Below are 24,745 nucleotides of genomic sequence, written 5' to 3'. Positions count from 1 at the left end.
AAGAAATTGAAATGTGACATGTCCTTTTCATGGCCTGTTACTCAGCAATGAACCTCCTCTGATTTTTGCAGAGCTAGCAAAAGCCCTCTCCTTAATTCAAAAGAAGCCAGTTTGATGACAATTATTTTTACTGCTTTTTCCCTCCCTTTTTTTGTGTTCACAAGTCACCCAATCTACCTTTGGTGTAATTCCCAGATAGTGGATCTTGTCACCAGCTACCTACTGTGGCTTCACAATTCTCTAGTCAAGTCTAAAAGCCTAGACTTAGAAAGGATTATGTGTGATTTTGTGTGATATTATTGAGATTTTTTTCCTCAAGTCCATAGGCTTTACTTTTCATAATAGAGTTTGTCTTTCTACACTGTTCTTGCAGAGCAAGAAACTTTTTATATCCAAAGGTATTTTTTTCCTAAAGCATTGTTAATGGCATCTGTTAATGAGCTGATGCCTTTAAACCACTGCATCCCTGTGTAAGTCCATTGAAATGTAGTGCTAGCTGTGAGTCTTCTGGCAGTCCAACACTTTTTCCAAATTCCATTATTGTTACAAAGCACACTCTGGTGAATGTCCTGCTTTTCCTCCACTGAGCCCTATAAGGATTCAGCCCTTCCCTGTGGGTGGGATCAAATGGCTTTCATGTAGGAATGGATCAGTAGCAAGATGCTGTCCATCCAAGGCTGCACAATAACTCTGCAGGTTTATGCATCTTCTCTCATCCATTACCAGGCACAGTAAATGCAAGATGACTTCTGTCTGAGAGGAGGGTTCCTGCAGTTTCCCTGCAAGGTGCACTCAGAAAGTTAGAAGAGTTGATGCTTGTGTGTAAAACCCAGTGTCGATGACAAGGCAGTTAGAGCAACTAGAACATGAAGGGCTCCAGAGTGTCTGTTGAATTTGATCTACTGTGAATGCAGCAGTTAAATCCTAACTGCCTTATTTTTCATCAGTCGTGAAGCAGAACACAGCTGTATCCCAGATATGTGTTCAATTAGTGTTAGATTGCATCTGTGCATGGACCATAGGAAAACTGCCTCTTTGGACATGAGCAGTTATGTGAATTAACTGTCCTATGTGTAAATGCTTACTTAGACCTACACTGGGACTTTATTAATCTCCACTCAACAGTGAGGTAATTTGAGACTAGTCAATAAGGTGATACTATATTTTACAATTGATTTATTTATTTTTATTTTTATTTTAAAGTCACATTAGAAGAACCTTCTTTACTCTGCTTTCCAGCAAACTCCATTGATCCTTCTCCACCAAAACACTTAAAGTTCAATATAACATTTAGGGAGTAAAAGGTCTCCAAAGGGACTCATATGCATTGATTTTGTGTCAGAGTTGAAGAGCTAAAGTTTAAAACACACTGAGCCTACAGGGTGAAGAAAGCCTTGGGTTGTGGAGCCACGTGGAGCTGTGTAAACTCATTCTTCCCCTATTGTTTTTCTGTAGAGGTTACAATAAAAGCACTTAAAGAGAAAATCCGAGAATATGAACAGACCCTGAAGAACCAAGCAGAGAATATAGCCCTTGAGAAAGAACAGAAGTTACAAAATGATTTTGCAGAGAAGGAGAGGTGAGTGTGCGCGTGTGCGTCGTAGGGATCGGAGAGGAGAAGAGATGGAGTTTTCCGTTTAATCTCCCCAGCCTCTCCATGTACTGAGACAGCTCATAAATTGAGCTATTCTGGTGATTTATGTGTTTGACATGGAATCATTTGATACTCAACTTTGCACAGGAAAACGATCGTGCAAGTGTGGAAGTAAAACAAGGACAGATTGTTTCTTTGCGATAGCGGTGTGTGGGGGGTGTCATGTTCTGCAGGGTGCAAACCTGCTTTGATTCTTCACTAGCTGTATTGTCCTTGGTGACACTCATCTTCCTCTGTTAGCAGACGGTGTAATTCAGTCTGCTCTGTGCTTTGTGTGTCACAGCACCGTTGTACACTCTGTACAACCCTGGGCTGCTTAAGGTGCAAGACTGTAGCCAAGAGCCTGGGTAAAAGATGCATCACCCCTGCTCCTGTAGGAATGTCTAAGAGGGGGACTGTGTTCCTGGATGATCCTGAAAAGCTTTGCATATTCCAACATGTCAAAATTAAGAAGTATTTTATTATTTATTGTGACTTTTGGAAGCATCTTGCGTGCATTTCCAGTCTTTTGCAAAGGAGCAGGCAGTGTCTGAATCTTGTAGGTTAGCAGGAAAACAAATCGGGAGAAAACCAAGGTCTTAAGAAGGAATTCTTTTTGACTGCATTCCCTACTTGAGAATTTATTTCTCTCGTGGAGCAGTAACACTGAAGCTATAATATGTTCAACTCACTGTGGAAGCCCATCAGTTTACGTGAGCTTTTCAGTGGGTGGGTTGGTTCTATAAATTCAGGTCTGAGTGGGAAGAATCTATTGCTGAATGCAAAGCTATTTTTTAATTCGTCATTATCTGTGGTTGCTTTTTGGTAAGTAGCATCTAAGCAGTGACTGTACAAGTGTGATTTAGATATGCTTAAAAAGAAAATAAAATGGCAAGTCATTTAATGCAAATAACAAAGTATTGATAAGAGAGGTTTTGAGTTCTCAATATATGTGATTTGGTATGAAGAGAACTGACATGTTTCTTGATGTAAGTTGTTACTAAAGTGGTCGGGAGTGTTGAAGAATTAATTTATGCACCCTATGGTGTGCAGATAGTGTGCTGGTAGTTTTGTAGCCATTTCACAATCCTGAAATCTGCAGAATATCTTAAAAGCAATGTTGTAAAAAGCAGCAAGTCCTGGGAGATGTTGGAGCAACTCCCTTGCATAGAATCACTTGGGACGGAAAAGACCTTTAAGATCATTGAGTCAAACCATCAACCCTGCTCTACAAAGTCCAGCCTAAGCCACATTCCCAAGTGCCACATCTAGGCGACATCTGAACACATCCAGGGACCCTGCCTTTCATAAACCTGTGCTGACTGGACCTTTCAAAGCTGAGTTTTCTAACTCCTGTAGCCTTTAGCAAAGAGTGTCATGACTGTATGGCCAGATGATGTTAACACGTGTATAACTAACACAAACAAGAAAATATTGCCTCTGGACATAAGAAATGGGGGCATATTAAAGGTTTCCTCATGTTATATAGAAAATAGCAGTGTGAGATTTGTTTTGAAATATGCCTGTTTCTTTTAAAGAGTAGCTAATAATATTACTGCATTTGGCATCCATTACAGCCATGATGAAACAGCTGCTGCATCTATTCAGTATATCAGTTATGGCAACAAATTTCTTCATTATGACAGTAAAATGGAAATGTATCGTTTTTCTTGCTCTAACTTTGTACAACAGAGGGTGCTTGGTGACAATTTTCTTAATGTGTGTGACATTTCCAAAACAAATTATGCTCAAGAAAGCCTTCCATGAAAGTTGTCATTTATATAGCAGTCTCTTGTATAATGTTCACAGCTTATGTTATGAGGTGGCTACACTGTTAAAATTTTAATAAGTGGGACTGCAAAGTATGAACAGTATTGCAACGTGACATGATTTATGGGTCCTACTGAAGCACCTTGTAGTCTGTGTGGTGTTGTCAGTTGTCTGATTACAGTTGAGACATTTAATCACTCTATCTCCCAAATTTGCAAAATACAAATAAGTTGTTCAACATGATCACAAGCTCTCTTCTCACCTCTTCTCTTCCCTTTATAGGAAACTGCAGGAGACACAGATGTCGACAGCCTCGAAGCTGGAAGAAGCTGAACACAAAGTTCAAGCTTTGCAAACAGGTTTGGCATCGCTATTCTGACCTATAGCAATGATCAGGCTGGAGGTGAGAGGATAGAGATCACTGAATGTGTCAGGACTGTGTGTGAACCAGCTCTTGCAAGTGCAGAGAGATCCAACAGAGCTTGAATGTGCTTTGTGAATCTGAGCTTCTTTTGGGCTTCACAACTTAAGTGGAGGCTTGTTTTGCAGCCAGTCTGTTGGTAAATACAGTGGACAAGGCCAAGCACAAAGTACACACAGCATTGGAGCATCACTGCAATTAGAGCAGGACTTCTCATCCATGTTGTGTTTTGCTCTGGTTTCACACATTTCTGAACTATGATATATATATATATGTATACACACACACACACACACACATCTACTGGTCTGGGTCAGTAGGAACCCAGTTTCTACCAGTGTGCCTTCCCTTGCTTGCCATTAATTTTCCTCTTCATCTCTAAAATCTAAAGATCTCAAACTGGCCACATTTAGTTTTGTTTACAGTGAGAACACAGGAAAAGTTATTCCCTGAATTACTGCAATAAATATTTCAAATAAATAAGCAGTTCAGCCAGCTTGAGAAGTGAATGATGTCAGCTTTGTTAAGCAGAAGCTAGGTATTTTTGCAATGTAAAAAAAATACCATAGAGAAATTGTGAAAAATCAAAAGCTCTTTTTTTTCCTAAGTCACAATGGTTAGCCTAGGTAGAAGGATAAAGCAAAGAATTTTTCATCAGGAAGTGTACAGTTTTATTTATGGCTGAATAAAAAAAATAGAGTAGTCTTTTTGCTTTTCACTGCTGTTACAGTGCTGTAATGCTTCATGTTTATGCCTTTTAGCCTTGGAAAAAACCAGAACAGAACTATTTGATCTGAAAACAAAATACGATGAAGAAACTACTGCAAAGTAAGATTTCACTGTTTTCTTTCTATGTCTTCCTTCAGGGTATCACTGCTTTTTTGTTTTGCATCTGTCTGCTGGAGACAGACGAGATGGAAGAGGTTCAGGAGTCCAGATTTGCTGGAAAACATGGTCATAATTTGCCTCCTATAGAGAGATTATTGGTTTTCATATTTTCTTCCACCCAACAAGACACTTTTCCTGGCACACATGCTGCTGCATTCCTGGTTTCATTCTCAGGTGTTGCATCTACTATGTATCTCTTATACTATGTCTCCCTTTTATTTAGAAAGAAGGCAAGTTTAGAAATAAGATATTTACTGTGACCTTCCAATCTTGGTGAAAATAAAATTTGGTTTAGTAAAAGAGTTCTATTGCAGTGTTAGACACCCTGGTTCTTTCTGCTTTTGGGGTGGCAGTCAACACTCCTGTTAGATTCACTCCAAATTACAGTGACTAGCTGTGTTCTTCTTTTCAAGTAGAGCGTGTAGGTAGTCTCAAAAATATATATTCTGGTTTTCTTAATGGCTACTGTTTCCAATTATCCCCTGGTTTTATTAACAATCAGTGCAGGAAGCAACAAAAGAGAGACAGACTTCTGCTGGTTTTCTTTGAACTCTTCATATTTATGGAAAGTTAGTAATGAGGAGGAATTCTTATGATCAGCAATATTAAGCCCAAAAAGTCATTTCTGTGTCTGGAAATGGGATGGGAAAGAAGAAGTCCCTGGCCTGCTGTAATGGCAAGGGTTGGAAGATGCACATCACATCCCCGTGCCCACTACCTGCATCCCACAGAGCCTGAGCTTCACTTCCTCTTCAAAGTAGGCAGGTGATGGGGTGAATGGAGAGTAAAAACCCTTCCTCCTGCTCTTACTACCCATTCTGGTAGAGGAGAGGCGGTAAGGGAAGGCTGTTGGCTGTCTCTATTCTGGGGCAGGAGAAACAATAACCTGGGCTTCATGGGAGGAGTGACATGCTCTTGGTTTTGTCTGTAGGTAAGTGCTTTCTGGTATGGCTCATGGCAGTCTAGATAACACAGATTTTTCAAAACCAGTCAAACTGGCAACAAGTTTTAATTTCCTACCGTGTGGTTCTGTGAGCGCTGAAGATCTGACTCCCCACTGAGTATGAGGGGAACCTGGAGCTTAGAGAAGAAAGTCCTTAGTTGTTAAGAATTGGTGCTTGGAGTTGAAACACCTTTTACATCATTCAAGACAATTTTCTAGGTAAATTTTGATGTTGCTCTGTGAGTCCAGTTTCCTTTAAGTTCCATATAAGGTGATCAAAAGGTATTTTTGTTCCCTCGTTGCTTTCCTCCTCCTCTGGGAGACACATTCTAGTGATGTTTCTGATGGAGCCCTCAATTACTGCAGATTGTCTCTTTTTGTTTGTTTGTAACTGATGGTGGCAGCTCTGTTGCTGTTGTTTTGTCTTGCAGTTGATTCTCCAGGAACAGTCAGAGATCAGGGCTCAGTGGTTGTAGGCAAAGAACCTAATAACCCCTCACCCTTTTAAATGTTTTTATTTGCAGAGTGTTTGCTTTATTTTTTTAATACTATTTCCTTTAATACTATAATTTATTTTTCACTGAGCAAGAGATGAACTCTAAACTGTTTGCTTTTTTAAATGTGTTTCATTCTTTCAGAGATTGATACAGAAATATTTTCATATGATCTCGAATATGATTCTTACCTAATACAGATAGAATTACATCAAATTAGTAGCATCTGCAGTAACAAGAAATTTATTGTGTTCTGTAGCAGAATGATTCTGAGGGCTGTGTCTGGAATATAGTGATCACAGAGCTGAATCCTGAAGCAGACATTAAGCATGTACTTTATCTCCCAACTTAATGTACTGTGAAAACAAACTTGTAGGACCTAATAACAGCAGAAATATTTTATCATTGTTTTGAATATTTATGGCGGGAGTAGTTCTTGCATAACAACAGTCATGTGTGGCATTTGTAGCCCAAATTTTGCAATATGGAAATCTAGAAAAACATGAAAAGGGAACTGAATGTAGACAGTGAAATTGAGTCATCTCTTTTAATTGTAAAAGCTGGGAGAAATGTTGAAAAAACACCAATAAAAATGGTGAAAGACAGTTTGATTCTTTTCTAAAAAGAAACCCTCTTTTGATCTAAGTCTGAAAAGCTACTTGTATTGCCAATTTTAATTTTATGTTTTAAAAACATGTGATTTTTATCTTAGGCCAGAATTGTTAGTTTTACAGACACTTATTTGATGCAGATGAATTGGAATGCCTTCAGGAAAAAAAAGATAATTGTCAATTTTTTAAAGCTAACAGTACTTTTAAGCTTTTCGGGTTTGGAATAAAGCTGTCTTTCAACTCTTTTATAACTTTGAAAATCCTTCAAACAACAACAGAAAAAAAAAAAAAGCAGAAGAAATATACAGTCAGAAGTCTTCAGTATCAGCATTAAGGAGTCTGGAATTTGTCCTAGCGACTGGTTGTCGTGATGTTGAAGTTGGAAATCAGTGTGTCAACTTGTTTATCTTTTTAAAATGTCCCTGTTCCAAGTGAGGTACAGAGGTGCCATCCAGATGTGCTGCTAGCAAGGTGTCTTCAAGTGAGATGAGTTGCTGAAATTAAAATCTCCAGTCAAATTAGCTCCTGTCGTCCCAGTCTATAACAATAACCCCTTCCCTCTGCGAGCGGGTCCTGTGTGGTCAGTGGGAGCTGAAGTGCTGCTCCTGCCCCTTCCCTGCATCCCCCCAGCCACATGTGCAGGGCACTGAAGGTGTTAATGACAAAAAGAAGTTTATTATGTGCAGTCATTGCAGTCTGTCAGCTGGAATATCAGAAGCTGAATTTGACAAGATGGCAGCAGCAAAGTTTTCCATGTGTAGGCTTGAAGTAAAATGTAATTAGCCTTTATGTGCAGAACAAGGATCCATTGATGAATACAGCTGGTCTTTGTTTTCTTCTGTCATTGAGTGTGGGAGGTAAAAGTGTTCTTCTTCATGTTTATTAATACAAGATTCCTTAGACAAATGGCAAGCACAGTTTAATATTTGTTGGAACACAGAGGGGCTTGCCAAAACAGTTGTTGTGTAAGAGGATTTCAAGGTTTTCAGATTATAATCATCTCTGGGTTAAATAAATGAATGATTACTCTGCCTTTTTCAATTAAAGAGGCACATCCTCTCTCAAGGCCTGATACTGGTTTTGTTTGCTGTCCCACACATTTCTATCAGCAAACCTGGATTTAACCAACACTAATGAGTTTGATCTGGAGATTCTATCGCAGCTGGAACTGAAAAGCAAACTCAGACTTGAGTTTCAGGAAAATTAGAGAATGCTGAGGTTTTTTTCCTAGTGCAAGAGACTTTTTTTTTTTTTTTTTTTATTGCTCCTCTGTAGAGAAAGAAACGGTCTTGTATGCATTTCCTTAGTTTTTTGGGGACAAACTGTTCTTGCTAACATTGCTCTTTCACTTCTGGTTTTGCTGCAGAGTCCAAGCAAGTGTTTGGGATTCCCAGCTGAGCTGTTAATGCTCCCAGCCAGAACGGTTGAATTCCAGTTTCAGATCAATTCCAGAGCCACCTCTTTGCTCTGACTCCACCTCTTCCCCCAACCTAAATGAATTCTAATTGGAAAAGGATCTTCAGTTGTAGCACATACAGTAGGCTTGATACATTACTGCTAACATGTGGGTTGAGGCTCCCTGCCTTTGATGAAAGAAAATATCGAATTTCACTGAAATGCTGCATTTTCACCAGTAAATGTTATGTAGTCTTGTGAGGATTTTAGGTACTGCCCCCCTTCTGCAATAAAAAGCCTTCATAAACAACACAAAGCAAAAAATGTTTAGGCTAAGGTTGTCAGTCAAAACAGCTCTGCTACAAGATTTGTTAGCTGTGCAGTTTTCTGAAAGGTGCCAACTTTTTGTTCTTCTAAAAGCAGCATGTGCATAGAAAATGCAGTGGGGAAGGACGTATTCATATTTTCTAAGGACTCTTTCTAAAAAACTACTTTCAATAACTTGTAGAAAAATATTTTGCCTTCCAATCTATGCAGCAGAGGAGAATTGTTGTCGTTTCATAGATAAGGCTGATTATTGGGGCTTTTTGGCAACACAGCTAAGGATGACACAGAAGGGCACGTTGCTGTCGTGTCATAAGGACTGTGCACTGGTGCAATATTGCAAATTACCCTCCTGTATAGATCCAGCTGACTTACTTTAATCCTGGACTGCGTTTTAATGAGAACTAAATCTGGAAATGAGCAGATGAAAGTGCTGTCTGCAAGCTGGCAGTCCCTGCTTTACAATAAAGGAGAGTTTTTCGTCGTTTTAGGCCTGAATTGAAAACTTGACTCACAGGATTTCAGTATCACAGAATCATGGAATAGTTTGGCTTGGAAGGGACCCTTGAAGTTCATCTAGTCCAACCCCCCTGCAGTGAGGAGGAACATTTTCAAAAATAGCAGTATTTAATACTCCTTTTCTTGCAGTGGGCACAGAGCTCAGTCAGCAAAGCTGGGGACACTGGGGTGGGTGCTGTGTACATGATTTCCTGCAAAGGCCATCTCTGTCCTGAAGAGCTCACAGTATGATATCATGCCAACGTAAAAGAAGCTAATGAAACAAATAGGTAGAAGCTCCAGAGTGAGAGGACAAATTAATGCCTATTTTCATCCATGTATCCTGCTTGAAAATAAATCCTCAAGTAATCTGCACAGTCAGAGGTGGGTGACAGATGGGGAGTGCTGGGGCAGAGGCAGGCGATGGTGTCAGGCAGGCAGGAGGGCTGCCAGGGAGGTAAACAGCTCCTTGTGTTACCTGCACGCAGGCACAAGGCACTTGAGTCTCCAGGTGTGGGAAAAGGAAGAGGTTTTGTGGATTATACACCAAAAATACAGTAGAAGAAGGGGATGCCTGTGGTTTCTGACTGTTCGGGGGGAAGAGTGCTGCTCTTCCTACTCATTATCAAACAGACCTGTTCTTCAGACATCAGTGTAGAATAAAGCTCTAAAGATGTGGCTTTCTGCATGGAAGGAGTGTAGGGTTGGGCTCAAAGTCAGAGGACCAGTACTTCCAGAAAATTTGTAAGAATTTCTGCCTAAAACTGTGTGATGGAATTGGAGTTCAAGTAATCATGTGAAATCTTCTGTTACGCTGGGGCCAATCTCAGCTAGCTTGGACTTCAGGGGAATAATTCCCAGTATATACTGAGAGTTGAATTTGGCCTATGAATTATTTACTTTGATTTTTTTTTTTTTTTAATATTTTTTTGTTTAAGAAATCTTTCTTGTTTGAGTGCCTGCTAGTACCAGTATATCCCTTCTCAAATGTTTGTAGTCTTCCTTTCTGGTGGTTTCCAGGGTCAAACTGAATAATAAAGCCATGCTCCCTCCAGCATCATGTAATTACTGTGATAGATGGTCTCAAAAGCTGCTTCCCCCCATTGAGCATGAAATACTGTAGTTAGGGTGGTTGTGTTGTACATGAAATAGCTTCTATTTGCTGTGCCTTTAAAGGTCTTAAAGTTTCCTATTTCCTGTTCTTTTGATGAGTCATTGACTTCTAATGCTTGTCTCTGGAAGTATTGCTGTATTTAAAATGATTTCCCTAAAAGCAGGAGATGGAAAACTTCATAGGCCATGTCTGTCACTGTTTTTTCTTTTATACCTCCTAGTCATACTGCCATCAGTGAAACCCCAGGAGTAGTGGTAATGGGGGGATGAGAAACCAAGGAAGATGTGACAAAGAACTCATTATTTTTAAGGGAAAAAAGGGAAGACGAATCCAATGTCTTAAATTTTACAGAAAGCTCTGTCTGCATTTTACAATTTGAGATACTTGTTAGGAGTTTTAACTGTACCTTATGCAAAACTCACCAGGCTGGAAGTCACTATGTAACGTTCATATTTTGCTTAAAAACCTAGAAATGAAGAGGAATGAAAATACTTTGAAGATCTGCTGCTTATTTTGATCTAAAGCTCTGGTGTGAAATAGGGCTTGAAAGCCCATGTGCAGACCAGCCTTTTTCATCAAAGTTCTGGTTCAGCCTGCAGTCAAACCAGAGAAGTTGCAAGATAGGGGAGTGAGTTACAGTGTTACCATGAAATGCTTTTGTGAAATACCAAGTGCCTGGAAATGTCATTAGCCTTTACTTTTGGGTAGGGAAACTGAGGCATGAGGAGGAAGTGTAATGCTCAGAGCCAACAAGTCTGGTCGTGGCTGGAGTCTGGAATTATGCAGACATGAGAATCATAAACCACAAACTGGCAAAAATATTTTTTAAATTTTATTTATTTTTAATTTCTAAGGGTGCATTTCTGAGAACTCCATACAAATGGAACACTTAGAGTTTGTAGGAGTTAGTGCTGTAGCTGGGCTCTGTTGTTTCTTTTGTTAGACTTGTCATGCTTGAAAGTAGTTAATGTAACTTTTTGACAGCACAGAAGTGCCCTAGGTTCTTTCAGGAGTTTTTTGTTGGTTTTGTTTTTTTTTTTTAACCTCGAGTGAGACTGTTAGTTCATTTTTCTAGTATAGCCTAAAAGCTGGTGTCATTTAACAGCCCAATGTAGGAAAAAAAATAGCCTTAGGGTATTCCATCATATTCTAGTCATCACCCTGTTATCTATACCCTTGGGTTGACATGAGATCCATAGATGGAAATGGTTAAATAAATGCAAAGTGCTGCATCAAAGGGTCTTATGCTGCTGTGCCAGCCGTGCAGTTGGTCATCTTGGCCATGGCTGCAATCACTGCTCCTTCCTGGGTGTGAAACCACATGGAAGAGGCTGCAGCATCCTCGATGCATGGGTCTGTATGAAATCACAAGGACAGAAGCTTCCCTGTCCTGTTTGTTCTCACTTGCTCTTGCTGGAGCCAGACCTCTTCAGCCTGTTGCAGGCTGCCTTCATGTGCTGAGCAGAGGGACCACCAGCACATTCCTGCAGTCCCACCCTGCCAGCAGGAGCTGGCTTTCCCTGCAGTCTGACAAAAGAGCAGTCTGAATTTTTGAGCCATCTTGCCACAGTAGCTCACCTTCTAACAGCTGAACTTTGTAAGGTGCCTGAGAGGGCTTCATGAGGAAAAAGAGAGGTTACAGGGAAGGAAGGAGCACCCTTCTGGCAAAGGCTCATCTGGTCCTAAGCATAGACAAGGTCCTTGGGCCTCTTAAGTCCCGGTCAGCTGAGCTTGGTTTTCACACAGCCTCTTCATGTATGTCTACAAATTATAATAGTCCCTTTTTTTTTTTTGAAGGCAAGCAAAGCCAACAGAGTTATTTTGGTACAGCACCACTTCCTTGTGAGGTCTTGTCTGTGAAAACAAGTGGTTCTGCTGTGACTCCATCAATACAGCTACTGCCGATCTGGGATCATGGGGAAGGCAATCAGGATAAATCCTTGAATCATCAGAAACAAATGGTTCATCTGTTTTCAGTCAGGACCTGCCCTGTACAGTGTGCAGGGTTACCCGTTTCCAGTCACAAAGCAAAGCTTGCCATCAGGCTCTGAGTTCAACTGGCAGTTACTGCAGTAGTCCTCCCTACCTAGCTGTGCATTTCCCATGTAGGCTTTCCTTGCTGGCATTGACTTGAACCCCCCTTCTCAGCAGATGGATTCCAGCTGCTTTTCCCACTCCCATGCAACAACAGTGCAGGTGAATAAATGACTCACGTGGTATGTGCTGTGCTCCCTGGTTTAATGGAAAGAGGTGGCTGTCCTGAACAAGAGCAGAAGTTCACAGAGCTTTGTAAGGTCCCAAGCACTAAAATTCTGTATCCTGGAAAAATCTCTTTCTCTGCTTTTATCTTCTTTCCCTTTGAAAACCTACATGTTTGCTGTGAGAGCTGGCAGAAGATCTGCTTCTCCATCCACCACCTTGTTTCACACAGACATTCATCCAGTGCTTTCATTTGATTTTTTTGTTTGCCTCTTCCAAGAACAGGGAAGGTTTGTACCATCACTGCCAGTGCCTGTGTCTGGCTCAACCTTTATGAAAGTATCTCTACATTGTGTCCTCATTGGACAAGTTTTTCAGCATCTCATTGAATGTATGCCTAATTGTCTGATCTCTGCCTTAAAATGTTGCAATGATGCCACAGCTATAAGCCTCCTTACTACAAGAAACAAGGACGTTATCAGCTCCACAGTTGCTTTCAAAATAAGTATTACTTCTGTTCTGTATTATTTGTTAGTACTAGTGATGCTGGGAACTTTGGGGTGTTTACATTACTCAGGGTAGAGACTACAGAACGAAGTCCTTTGCCTGCATCACTCTACAGGTCATCCCTGCTGCCTTCACAAATGCTTTACAATTTCTGGCAATTTTTTCTCCTGCCCGCTCCCATGTAAACCTTTGACTTCCATTTTAATCCATATCCTCAATGCCCATGGCAGAAGCAGAGCTTGGAGGGAAGTATCTATGTTGGCATTGTGTTCAGGTGTCAGCTTCTGCCCTGGTTGCAGGAGAAAAGGGGATTTTGCTCTGTAGATTTGCAGCAGTTTTGGCAGTGATGCAGCCTTGCAACGGTGGCCCAGAAATGGTGGCATTTCCAGTAAATCAAAGACTCCTCTGAGAAGCAGTTGTAGCTTGGAGCAGGTCAGTGTCCTGACAGGATGTGTCTTGTCTGGTTCAGCCCCTTCTAATCATCCTGGAGACATCACTTAATGGGACCTAAGCAATATTGTCTCATTTACATATCCTCTGATCTCAATTAGAAGACAATAACACCATGTGGGATTGCAGTTTTGTGTCACAGAAAATATCTGGTGTGATGAAATTGAATCTCATTATCTTGATGATATTTTTTTTTTAAATGTGATTCAACGATTAAGTGTTTAAAAATAGTATCTTTGAATAAGAAACTGAGAATCCCAACCGTAAGGAGCTGGGAACCAGGATTGAGCACTAATTCAGGGATTTGGAAGAGAAGGATGTTGGCCAGCTCGTGGAGCAGAGGGTTAAGGCAGCATGGTGCAGACACTAAAACCAAGAAAAACAATAGACAACATGCAGGTCTGTTAATAACTTTGTTAGCATTCATGTAAAGCATTAAATAAACAAATGCACTTACAATCCTGTAAGCCTGATATTACTAACCCTGAATGTTTATCTAGTGTGTTTCTGCAGGAGCATATCACAGCAAAGGCTGTGACTTTGTGCTTGTGATGACCTTGCCTCCCATTTTTTTAACATGTTGAGAAACTGAGTCACAGGGAGATTGGTAGGGACATGTAGGACAGTCTTCAGTAGAGCAAGAAATCAAATCACTGGCTAGAAGAAAGGACTTCTTCCCTTATTTCGTTTAGATAATAAACCCTAGCTGATTGAATCTGGTTTGCAAGTTTTAAATGCCTGTTAGTAACAGATTTAGAACAAAAAATAAACCTGACTGAAGCACTGCCTTGGGTTACTAATCTTCTGTAGCAGTTTGTCAGTGGCTTGTAATGGATGATCTTTGGTTACTTGTCATCAACAACTATACAACCTGTCTTCTTTCTTTCCATCAAACTAATGAACTTTCAACTGAAGTGTATTTTTTTTCCTCCCCAAATACAGTTTTTTTGATTTGTAAGGGGGTTTAAGCCAGTCTGGACTTGATTTGTTTTGTGCTGCCTACCAGACATGAATCTGTTCAGCTCCCTGTGGGCTGCACCTGCTACATGATAAACCTGCCCTCCTACACCTTCTGATGAACTTGGGTGGTTGAACCACTTGTAAACTGGATTGCTGGGTTGAAGTCAGTTTGGTTTCCAATTATACCAATAAGCATATATATATATATGTATATATATACATGTATGTAAATGAAAAATATACAGAGGGAGCACCACAGCAACTTTTTCTTCCTTTTTCCTTCCACTGATTCAAAATTCAGCACTGGGAAAAGTGGACTTTTCTATTGCAGTTGGTGTGAAGTGGAGTTGCAGGGGAGGGTTGTGAAACAGGTAACGTTCTTTGCATGGTTTCCTCAATAAATTGTATTTACTGATGTTTCATTTTCTGCATATTTCCCTATTTTTGTGCCTGAGTACAGTGGTTAGATCAGACACACAACTTGAGGGGCACGTAAGGCTTTTACAAAAATCTACCACCCATTTTCATCGTTTTGAATTGTGTCATCTACCAGTTGGGTTGCCATAAATTGCTGTGAAATGCACACAGCCTTAATCAGCAGTGAGGAGCACATAACTTAACCATGGAGTAACTGACCATCTTAATAAATCTAAATTCAGTCTTTGCTCAAGACACTTCAGGGAAAGCAGGAACAGTTTCTACAGCCCGTTATCCCACATGGTCATGGTAATGTAAAGGGTAAGTAGAGTTGTTTCTGCAGAGAGATTCCTATACCCTGCTCTGCCTTTCACCCTCTGTGTTTGGGAATCTCTGTCTTGTGTAAAACAAACAAAAAGCACTGCCAGACACCTGGTTTTGCAGCCAGAGTGCCCAGCATCCTTGTTCAGGGCCGTCATTAAAAGATTTCATGAAACAGCCTTAAAAATGAGAAGTTTCCTTTTTGAGAGAGAGAGATAATTGAACTCATTGATTTGTTTCACGGTTTGTTTGCCCTTTCATTCCCTTCCTGAGGTGCTGTTTGTTGAGGAATGTCTCCAATTGCCAGAAAGACAGTGGGGTGTCTAATATTTCCCCGCCAGCTCTCCTTTCAGCCAGAGCAGAGTACTGTGGCAAGCCTACAATATGAATTTTTAATGCAGAACTTTATAACATAGCCCTTGCAGCACGGCTGCACTACTCTCTTGAGCTTTCAGATTTAATGCTCTGATGAACAGAGCACAGACTTGGGGCATTCAGCAGCAGTTGGAATTAACCCCTACACGACCAAGGATGTAGCAGTTAATTTCCCTGTAGGTTAATACAGACATGAGGGGTAAGATTCCAGATACTCCTGCCTTGGAGAAGTATCAGAAGAACTTGGAATTTTACTCTCCAAATTACCTGCCATGTATTTTCCCTCTTTTGTTAATAATATGAATTCTTAAGGCTATTTGCTTTTCCTGGGCTCAACAGTGTTGCAGTCACTCTGCACTGGATAAAACAACACTGTCCACAGTCTGAGCTCTGGTACTGACCCGTGCTGGTAGGCTAGCTGTCCAAAAAGGGGACTAAAATAAATTAGCTCTGTAATGCATCATTGTAGATTAATTTGCCATAGGAATGTTCTTCCAGATTGTATCATTTCGTTTTTATGTCGTGAATCATTATAGTTTATCTGAGGGGATTTTGAGCTGTTTGGGATATGATCTTAACCGGGTGTGGCTATTCCTATTAGTCCAATATCTTACTTACCTAGTGAGAAGTGTAGAGCCCAGCAGTGTAGCTAAGTAGTCCAAATTATTATTCTTCATGGCATGAGGGTGTGTTTTTCACTGTTGAATTTCATCTGTTGTAAAGCAGCCTGTTCACCTGGGGTTGTTTTAGTGTCTGGACTTTTTACCCTCCTACAGTCGTGTTAATAATAATTTTGCTTGACTGCAGTTAGTACCACTGTACTGTTCATTGGCTTTTTAAAATAATTCATTTCCTTATTAAACAATAACCATCCGAATGTATTATCTAGAGGAATATTGCTCTCAAAATCCTTTAAAGTCTCTGTGTAGCCTTTGGGTTTTTCATAGCTGATTCTTTCTGGTAGTAGAGCATGTCAAAGCCAGGACTGGCCTTGTCAGGGGTCTTGGCAGGAGTTTGTCAAGAGAAAAAGACAGCATTTGTGGATTTAACTTTGATAATGGAGGAGGAATCTGATATATTGTGGTAGGACTGGTGTAAGGCAGAGAGAATTACTTGGGGCACAGAACACGCAGGGGTGCTAATGGTATTCAGGAGAAAGACTGGGTGAGGAGTTTGTGCTCTGGTGATGTTAAACCATGTGCCTTGAGCCCTTGCCAGTGAGACCTGCAAATTGTCCTTAACTGATACCACAGAGGTACAACTTCTAATCATAAGTCAGCATCTCTGCTTTAGTGAGACATTCACACATTTGTTTCAGATGAGGTCTTTCAAGCAGCTTGTCTTATTGATTATAGACCCAAGATTGTCTTGACTTTCTCCACTGTTATTACTGACTCATGAGATTAAGGTTTTCAAGGCTTGTTGCTAAATGCAGAGAGATCCCATCATTTCATTCAGTAGTTCTAGGCATCTATTAACTTCTATAAAAAAGCACTATATTTTGATAGAAAATTTAGTTTAAGACTTTGTCTTATGGAAAGGACACTCATGTTTTCATGAACTATACTAGTAATTAGCTCTACATCTTATTTTTGTTGTGTCAAGCAACCAAAAGAAGGCTGATGACTCAGTTTTTCTATAAAAAGGGTAAGGCAAGACTTTATTAATGTGGATAGTCTTTTGGTCCTTGGATAGAAAAGTGAAGAGCTGTTCTGATGCTTGCATTGTAGCCTGTAAAAATAAATGTACATGAATAGAAGCATAGAAAATGCAATTGTTGACCATTCATTTGAACAGTGCCATTCATTAGGTCATTGTGTAATTAATGGAAATATATTCTTTCCTGGAAACCACACCAAAGAAAAAAAGATGGGTACAGCATTAATAATAATAATAACAACAACAACAATGATAATAATAATAATAATGCATTACCACTGACTGCCCCACAGCATGGGTATTATAGCTGACTGGAATGGGTGACTTGAACCATTATTTTTCATTGTTTTACCTCTGTGGTGCTTTAATGTGGGAGACTTCTGGTTTTTACTGAGATAAAGTGGAAATATTTATGTAATGAGTTGCAGCAGATTTTTATATGCAGAGTGGCAGAGTTGAGGCCCATGACTCATAGGAAGTAAAAAGATCAACAAATTCAGTGGGTTTAACTGTTTTTAGTTCCTGGCCACTTACCTTTCCATTTGAAAGAAAGGAATGAAGATGACAAAGGAGCAAGAGGCAGAGTCTCCCAACCTGAATCCCAGAGACTCCTCTACCTGATGCTCCCTGTCTTCACTCCAGTCCTAGTGATAAGCAAGCAGGGGATCTTCTAGCATGTCTCAACTTGAGCCCTTTCAGTGATGGTCACTTTCTGTGGCTTTGAAGTTTGCCTGCATGGCTGGAATGATCTTTTCCTGGTACTAATCCAAGATAAAACATTGACCTTTTTAAAAAATTATTTTTTTAATTGCATGTAATCGAAGTAGCTACTCTAGTAAGCTGTGCTTTTTACTGATAGATTGAGACATGCAGGATCTGAATCAGGAGGCTGTATCTGGACTTGGTTAAACTTGGGGCTCAAAGCCAAAATTTACATAAGTTCTGTTTTTAAAAACACAAGTACATTACTGGAATCGCTTATATTTTTAGGGCAGATACTGAAATAATTAGGCTGCAGCAGAGTGTATGATACTGGTGTCTTTGAAGATCATGGTAAGAAAGTATTCCTTAGTAATATACAGTAGCACTTTTAAGAACTTCACAGCCCTGGGTTGGTTTAGCTTTGTGGAGCCAGTAGGGAAATGAGCATTATTAGGCTTTCAGCTTGCCAGCTGTGACAGCAAACTAGTCTTGCTATTTGAATGCTAACAACAAGGCCAGTCATTTGGTATAGCCATTTGCCAGTTTAATGGCTTAAGCAGCTTTGTTTTAATTAAACAACAGCTTCTGTGTATCATACCAGAGAAAATAATGTTACACTTAATTCTAAGTTTGGTGTTGCCCTATCTTGCTGAAGGTAGCAACAACTTCTGTGTTTCAGCATTTGGAGGGTGCAGTGCCTGCCATTGCACCTATGCAAAAGTCATTTGCAAAGAGGTTTATGGTTGAGTATTCATCTACTAGTTAAGTGCAAAGTCAGCATTGCCTTGCTGGCAGCAATTGTTCTTTGGGCAGGAAGAGCTCCATCTGTGCAGGTCAGGTCCAGATGTGGTTCATCACAGAAATGTGTAGGCTGGGAGATTCTTCACCCCTTTACCAAAGTGCTCTATGAGTAGAGGGCTGGGAGGATATTGATGAAGGAGTAGAACCCATGTCTCTGAGAAAGTGCACCTAACATGAAGACTAAGCCACTGATAATCTGTGGTAGGAGGAGTGGGGGTTTTTTGTGGTCTATCTGAAATTGAGAGAGAGTAAGTGACTGTCAAGAAAAACAGTTCTGTCCTTTGCATACCCTAGTACCTGGAAGCTAGAAACCAGGTTTTTTTTGGAGAGTTGTGACAGAGTTGATAACCGTGTCATCTTCAGGAGTCATTTTACTAGTTCCAGAATGAGAGTTTGATGGGGAATGACAGAGGAAGGTGGCATTGCTACTTGGGGAGACAGTCCCTTTTCTTAATCATGCTGCTTTTCAACTCTTATCTTTTTTAAAAAAGTTTTTTACATTTATTTGACATGGTGTGGGATCACTGTATTCCTTGGCTGATGTTCCTTTCTTTCTTTCTCAAAGAATGGTGTAATGTGAACTTCTGCACAGAAGATGAAGATTTAACACTTAAGATCAGACTTGTAACATCATGTGTAGACAACTGCTTATAAATGGCCTGGATTTCAGAGTTATTCCTTTAGATTTCTGTTATCTGAAAATGGCAGCCACAGCACTCGTTTCCCTGGCACCTGATCTCTCTGTGTGCCAAGAGCCATGAGCTCCTAATAAGTCAAAATACTTTGGAGGAATGTTGCTGTTTTCTTTTTTTCTGCTTTTCATTTCCCATCCCTCCCTCTTCCATCCTCAAATACCATGGAAGCCTTTGAATCGGTGTGGCAGTTCGTGCAACATCTGTCATTCGGAGGTTACACCCATGTTAGCAAAAATAAGGAGGCAACCAGAGGTTTTTTGAGGTTAAGAAGGTAATACAAATCCAGAATGCACAAGGTTTAGTTCAAGTTGTGCTTATTCGGGCAGGCATTTTACATCATGAGCTAGAACCTCTTGAGACTGATACAGCCTAGCATTGTCTGATTTATTTAATCACATTTACATGAAATCAGATATATTCATCAACAGAGAACATTGGGAGCAAATTGAAGGAAAGCATTACTCAACAGAATTTCTGGGTTTGCTAATAGAAAATGTACTGTAAGTTTCAGCTAGCAGAGCTGCTGTTTTTAGCTCAGTAGCAGATCATCCATGAAGGAAATGAGGGCCAGAAGGCTACTGCTATCTGTGAGTTCTCCGTTCATTCCCTGCTTGATAAATAGGTGTCCAGAGCCCCTGTCACTGAGCCTTAAGGACATTGTTCATTAGCCCGGAGCAGTGGGAAGTGCCTCACTGGCGGCAGGAAGGAGTGTGACCTGTGCTGCTGTTTGTTTAGGAAGATAAGTGATGGTCTCCATGTGGACATGTTTGGAGAAGGAAATGTTTCCGTGTTCTCGCTCACTCCAGACTCGGGCTGGACGCCGCGCTGTCCTGCCGGCAGGACCTGCCCTGTCACGCTCCAGTCTTTGTCGTGACATGCACAGATTGAGGCAGAAATGTCCATTTTTAACAAGCATCTTAAACCTGTGACTGGTGGCTACTCACTTATGTGCGCATGAGCTTCTTCTGGTTGAATAAAAGAAACAGCAAATTGGCATTTGTTTCCAAGATGTGCTTTTGGGTGAACGGATTGATTTCCCTGCTCCTAATTCATTAATTATTTGGGAGAAATGCTGATTGCTTATTAAAAGTAGAACTGCAGTCACGCCAAGAGGGTGGGGATTCAAGTTGTATTTGTGAGTAGTGCTGGCAGAAAATATGCCCACCAAGTGGCAAATAGTAAATAATTAGCAAAGTTTTGTTAGTTAATACAGTTTGCACTCACTGAAATTTATCAGCAGGCTTTCCTTGGCTTTACAGCTGGCTGACTTCAGAGATGTTGTGGCTTTCTGTGCAGACAGAAAAATTCACCTGTCATGTCTCATTCTTCTAAGAATGGCAAAGATACAACTTTGCTGCTCTGTTGGTGCAGGTACCTGGAGCTCCCAAATTGCACGTTATCGGTCTTTTGTCATCTTGGCAAATCAAGGAGATATTCTTGTTGCCAGTTACAGAAGGAAAATAGTACAGAGACTTTCTCAATGTCATAGGCTTCAGAGCTTATGTTATAAAGCAGTTTTGCCTTTTTTTCCAGAGCTATCTACTTTTAAGGGCTTTGTTTTGTACACTGTTGCGAATACATTTGCTGCATGCATTAGTCATTTACAGTACTTAGATCCTGTAACTATTAAATTGTTAACATTTGGAGCCAGCTATAATTATCTTTTATTATTATTGTTTTAATGGGCATAGTGCTTTCTTTCCTCTCTAGCTTTCCTAAACATTTGAGGGTTCTTTAAGGTATCTGTTAACACTGAAGCAGCCGTGTTTGATTTCTGTTTATACTGTTTGTTTTCTTATCTTCCCAAAATACATGATCACTAATAATTTTTTGACTGCATGAAGTTTTTGTTTCTCTTGAATGTCTAAAATCAACATCCTGGGGAAAAAAAAAATACATCTTAAAGGCATGGCCCTGCAGAATCACCACCACTTTCCATAACTTACTTGCTTTCAGTGTCTTGGAGAGCTGTTGTGCCTGGACACCCACGCTGAGTGAACCTGATGCAGATACTGGTTGATACAGCTGCTTATTGGTTTTGATACCTAAACCAGTAGGAGAAACACCAGTTACCAATGTTAATAACTGGCTGTTCTACTAAGCACTCTTTTATCCATGTTCCAGTTAGGAAGAGGGGGTCTATTTCACTTTTATTTAAGTGTGGAAGGCCTTTAAAGTAACCCAGAATTGAACTGGTGGTTTTTCTGATGCCTTGTTTGAATTTTTCCATATCTGAAACCATAAAAGCTAGAGGTGCTTGACTTCAGCATTAATTGCACTTTTTTCCTAGTGTTTATTGTCTGGTGGGGAAGCTGGAGGGAAGGAAAGATGATTACATTGATGATAGTGTTGTTCACATCTGGGGGACTATCTGGGGACAGACATTTCTTTGAGTTTCTAATTAAGATACTGTGGATCTTGGAAATGGTAGAAGGCTCTTAGCTCCTAACAGTGTGCCAAGTCAGGCTGCACTAGTATTAAGTGAGCTCTGTTAATGGTCTAGATCAGTGATTTTCTGTGTGTTCTGCAAATTCCTGCAATTCCACTGGTATTGCTAAGAGATCACAGAAATAACTGTGAAAGGCAACCAGTCATAAACTGTAAATGTGCTATGCTAATGTTTCATCCTTTGATGGAAAGCTCCAGGTAGTCTGAAAGCTAGGTTAAAAATCACTATTGGAGATCCCCTGGTGTATAAGTTGGAGTTGAGACTTAATCCTTCTAACCCTGTTGGATAGCTATCCACAGGGACAGCAGTGACTTTCTCCTCTTTCCCCTGTTCATTGCCTTCATACTGTCAGTTTTAAATATACAACATCTTTTAAGTATGTTGGACCAGCTTAACTCATCAGAAAACCATTTCAGCACAGGGCTTGTAACTGATAATGGGTGTACTTTTGCCCTCTCCAGTGAAGACAGTGGCCACTAAATTTAGCAGAGTGAGCTGGGTTTTGATTATGTAACATCTCTATCTCTCTGTACTCTGATTAAAGCATCTATTTTCTTGGCAAAGGAGTAGGAGTTAATTTTCTGTTATTGATCAAAACCATATTTTAGCTGTGATACTTGGTGACTTATTTGTCTTGGATTGACTTTTGTCACCGCCTCGTGGGCTGTGACGCGGTGGGGCCGGGTTGGAGTGGAGCAGAGCCAGGGAGTTTGTTGGCAGTGATGAGACAGGCTGGGCACGTGCAGGTGCTCACCCAGGTCAGTGTTTAACAACTTTTCTGTGTAATGTGTGGTAGATAAGCCTTGCTTTTTCTCTAACACTTTTTGTTACCTTTTTTTGATGACTATATTGTCTGATGTCTGCATTAACTGAAGTTCTCGTGTAACGTTTCTCCCAGCTTTTTTTTTCTAGTTAGTTGCTGTTCCCTTGTATCTTCTCCCTGCAAGACAGTGGTGGTGTAGTAAGGTTAGCTGTGTCTAATACTCTTAAAATAAGCTACATGGTCAGGGAGGGCCTATGGAAGACTTCATTATTGACCATTTTTGGGTACAAATTTAAGAAAAAAAAGTCCTTGGATGAAATTTGTGAGTTTTACAATATATTTGTGCCTCCTGCCCATATAGACCAGCCCCTCCCACCCATTTTTTTATTTATTTTTTTTTAGTGTAACAGCAGGATGGTCTTATTTCTGATAGAAGTTCATATAAGCTGTTGTACACTTCAGCCCATGGCTTGGGGAGGTGATGCAGTTCCAACATCCTGCCAGTGAAGGCAAAGGTGGTGGGGGGGGAAGGAGACAGAGATGTGTGCAGCTCCAGGGGCCAGCAAGTCTGGCCCCATCCTCTCTGTTTGTATAACACTTCACAAGTAAAGTAAGGTTCCCTGAGTTACTGATTTACTACTAAATGCCATAAAAGGAGCTAAGCCTAGAGAAAATAGCAGAAGACTAGATATGCTTTATTTGGAAAGTTTAGAACTTTTAACACGCACGGTGCAGAAACTGATGGCACAAACTGTCCACCTAGAGTAAAAGAAGGGGAAATTCCCCTGCTCTGTGGCTGTGCCTGTGGACAAGTTCATACTCCAGATAAGTGCCTGACTCAACCCAATAAACTGAGGACAAAGCAGCTGCATCTTTGCAACTGGTGTGTCTTCCTAGGGTGTTTGGAGCGTGGAACCTGGTGTGTAGGTCACACCCAGCCCGTATGTCTGGCTTGGCAGTTTATGGATCAGGCCAGCTCACCAGGTCTCACAGGTGAGACCACAGATCTGAGCAGAGGGTGTCACACCTGGAGGAATGTAGGTGCTGGAACAGGAGGGAGAGGGGAGCGAGGTGGAGGTGTGACACTTGATATAGTTCAAACCTTCCATTCCCACCTCCTGAGGTCAGGGAGCAACCAGGGCAGGGCGTTTGGCCATTGAAGGTCTAAACAAGGTGAACGTGCTCATTAAGCAAATCCTTGTCTTGTGGCTGTAAGACCCATTAGTTAGAACTGCATTAAAAAGCAGGCAAATCCAAAAGGTAGATTGACATTGTCTTACCTCCTTTCTGTGCTGCAGCTGCTTTTTACATTTGAGAAGGATGGTTTCCATCCACTGAAGAAGCTTCTGACATCAGTGTATCTTTTGGTTCTAGCAGGAATGTTGGAGAATTGTCATTAGCAATAGAAAGCTATTCTTTTCAGTTCAGCACCCCCCTTCTGTAGAAATACTGAACATGTTACATTAGCTGTTGAAACAGAATAATCAAATAGTTCCATGCCACAGACTGCAATATTAGTCAAGCCTGGAGCTGTTTAACAGTATTTTAAAGGCTAAACAACTGTTGAAAAGGAAATGGAGAATATGGAAAGTGTTTCTGCAAATAGAATTGTAAAAGATTAAATGAGAAAATACTGCACTGTTGTCCTCCACGGGCTTGCAGTAGTACCTAGTGTTGTTGGGTTTTGCCATGAAGGCTTATTTAAAGTAATTTCACTACCTAATATATATCTGGTTTAGATTCTATGTAGACAGTCAATCTGTCAGTCATACTAGTGAACTTCTCCCATAAACCAATACAACTGGAGGCTTAAGTTAGAAAATGAATTGAGCAGCTTTATTTATTCAGCAAAGATGTAAAAATCAAATACGCTGGATACTCTGCTGGTGCAAGTGACTCGAGTGAAGCTGCACTGATTCACACCAGCACAGCATCTAATTGGTGGCAACCTACCATCCAGCTCCTCCACCCAGTAAAACTCCTGAGGGCAACCAGAGGCTGAGTCTGCTTCTTGGGATGCCCTACTGATGTGAGAGCAAAACTGGAGGAGGGAAGGATGGGAAAGAGTGGAAGGCAACTCTTTCATCTGAAGACCAGGAGGTTCTACGTTTCAGGCATCAGTCTCCGTTAAGTAATAATGAACTGGTGCTTGTTGTGCAGATTTACACAATACCTGCCTTTTCTCCTTCCTCAGGTTTAATTTCTCAGGTTTCCTGTTCCCTCCTTTGTTTCTTTCTGCCTGCTTTTTGCAGCTTTGTCACTCAGGTCAGCAAGATTCATGCTACTGATAGCTATAAACTCGAAGTGCAAAATGGTGACATGATTGCAATTTGACAGAAGTAGTATTTTCATTCAG

The 24,745-nt window shown here is 40.6% G+C and overlaps 1 protein-coding gene across 10 annotated transcripts in view; it reads left to right on the top strand.

The window, feature by feature from the left end:
• The window catches only part of CUX1 (cut like homeobox 1), a 278,864-nt gene that overhangs the window by 140,060 nt on the left and 114,059 nt on the right, over positions 1-24,745 (top strand). For all 10 annotated transcript variants that reach the window (XM_051635435.1, XM_051635434.1, XM_051635428.1 and 7 more), the window contains 3 exons: positions 1,456-1,579; positions 3,686-3,762; positions 4,586-4,652. In XM_051635435.1, the coding sequence (XP_051491395.1) occupies positions 1,456-1,579; positions 3,686-3,762; positions 4,586-4,652 (268 nt within the window). The remainder of the gene's footprint in view (positions 1-1,455; positions 1,580-3,685; positions 3,763-4,585; positions 4,653-24,745) is intronic.

This window comes from Apus apus, chromosome 18 (genome assembly GCF_020740795.1).
Source record: "Apus apus isolate bApuApu2 chromosome 18, bApuApu2.pri.cur, whole genome shotgun sequence".
Taxonomy (NCBI): domain Eukaryota; kingdom Metazoa; phylum Chordata; class Aves; order Apodiformes; family Apodidae; genus Apus; species Apus apus.
The sequence above is the reverse complement of the archived record's forward strand: the minus strand, read 5'-3'. Positions and strand labels throughout refer to the sequence as shown.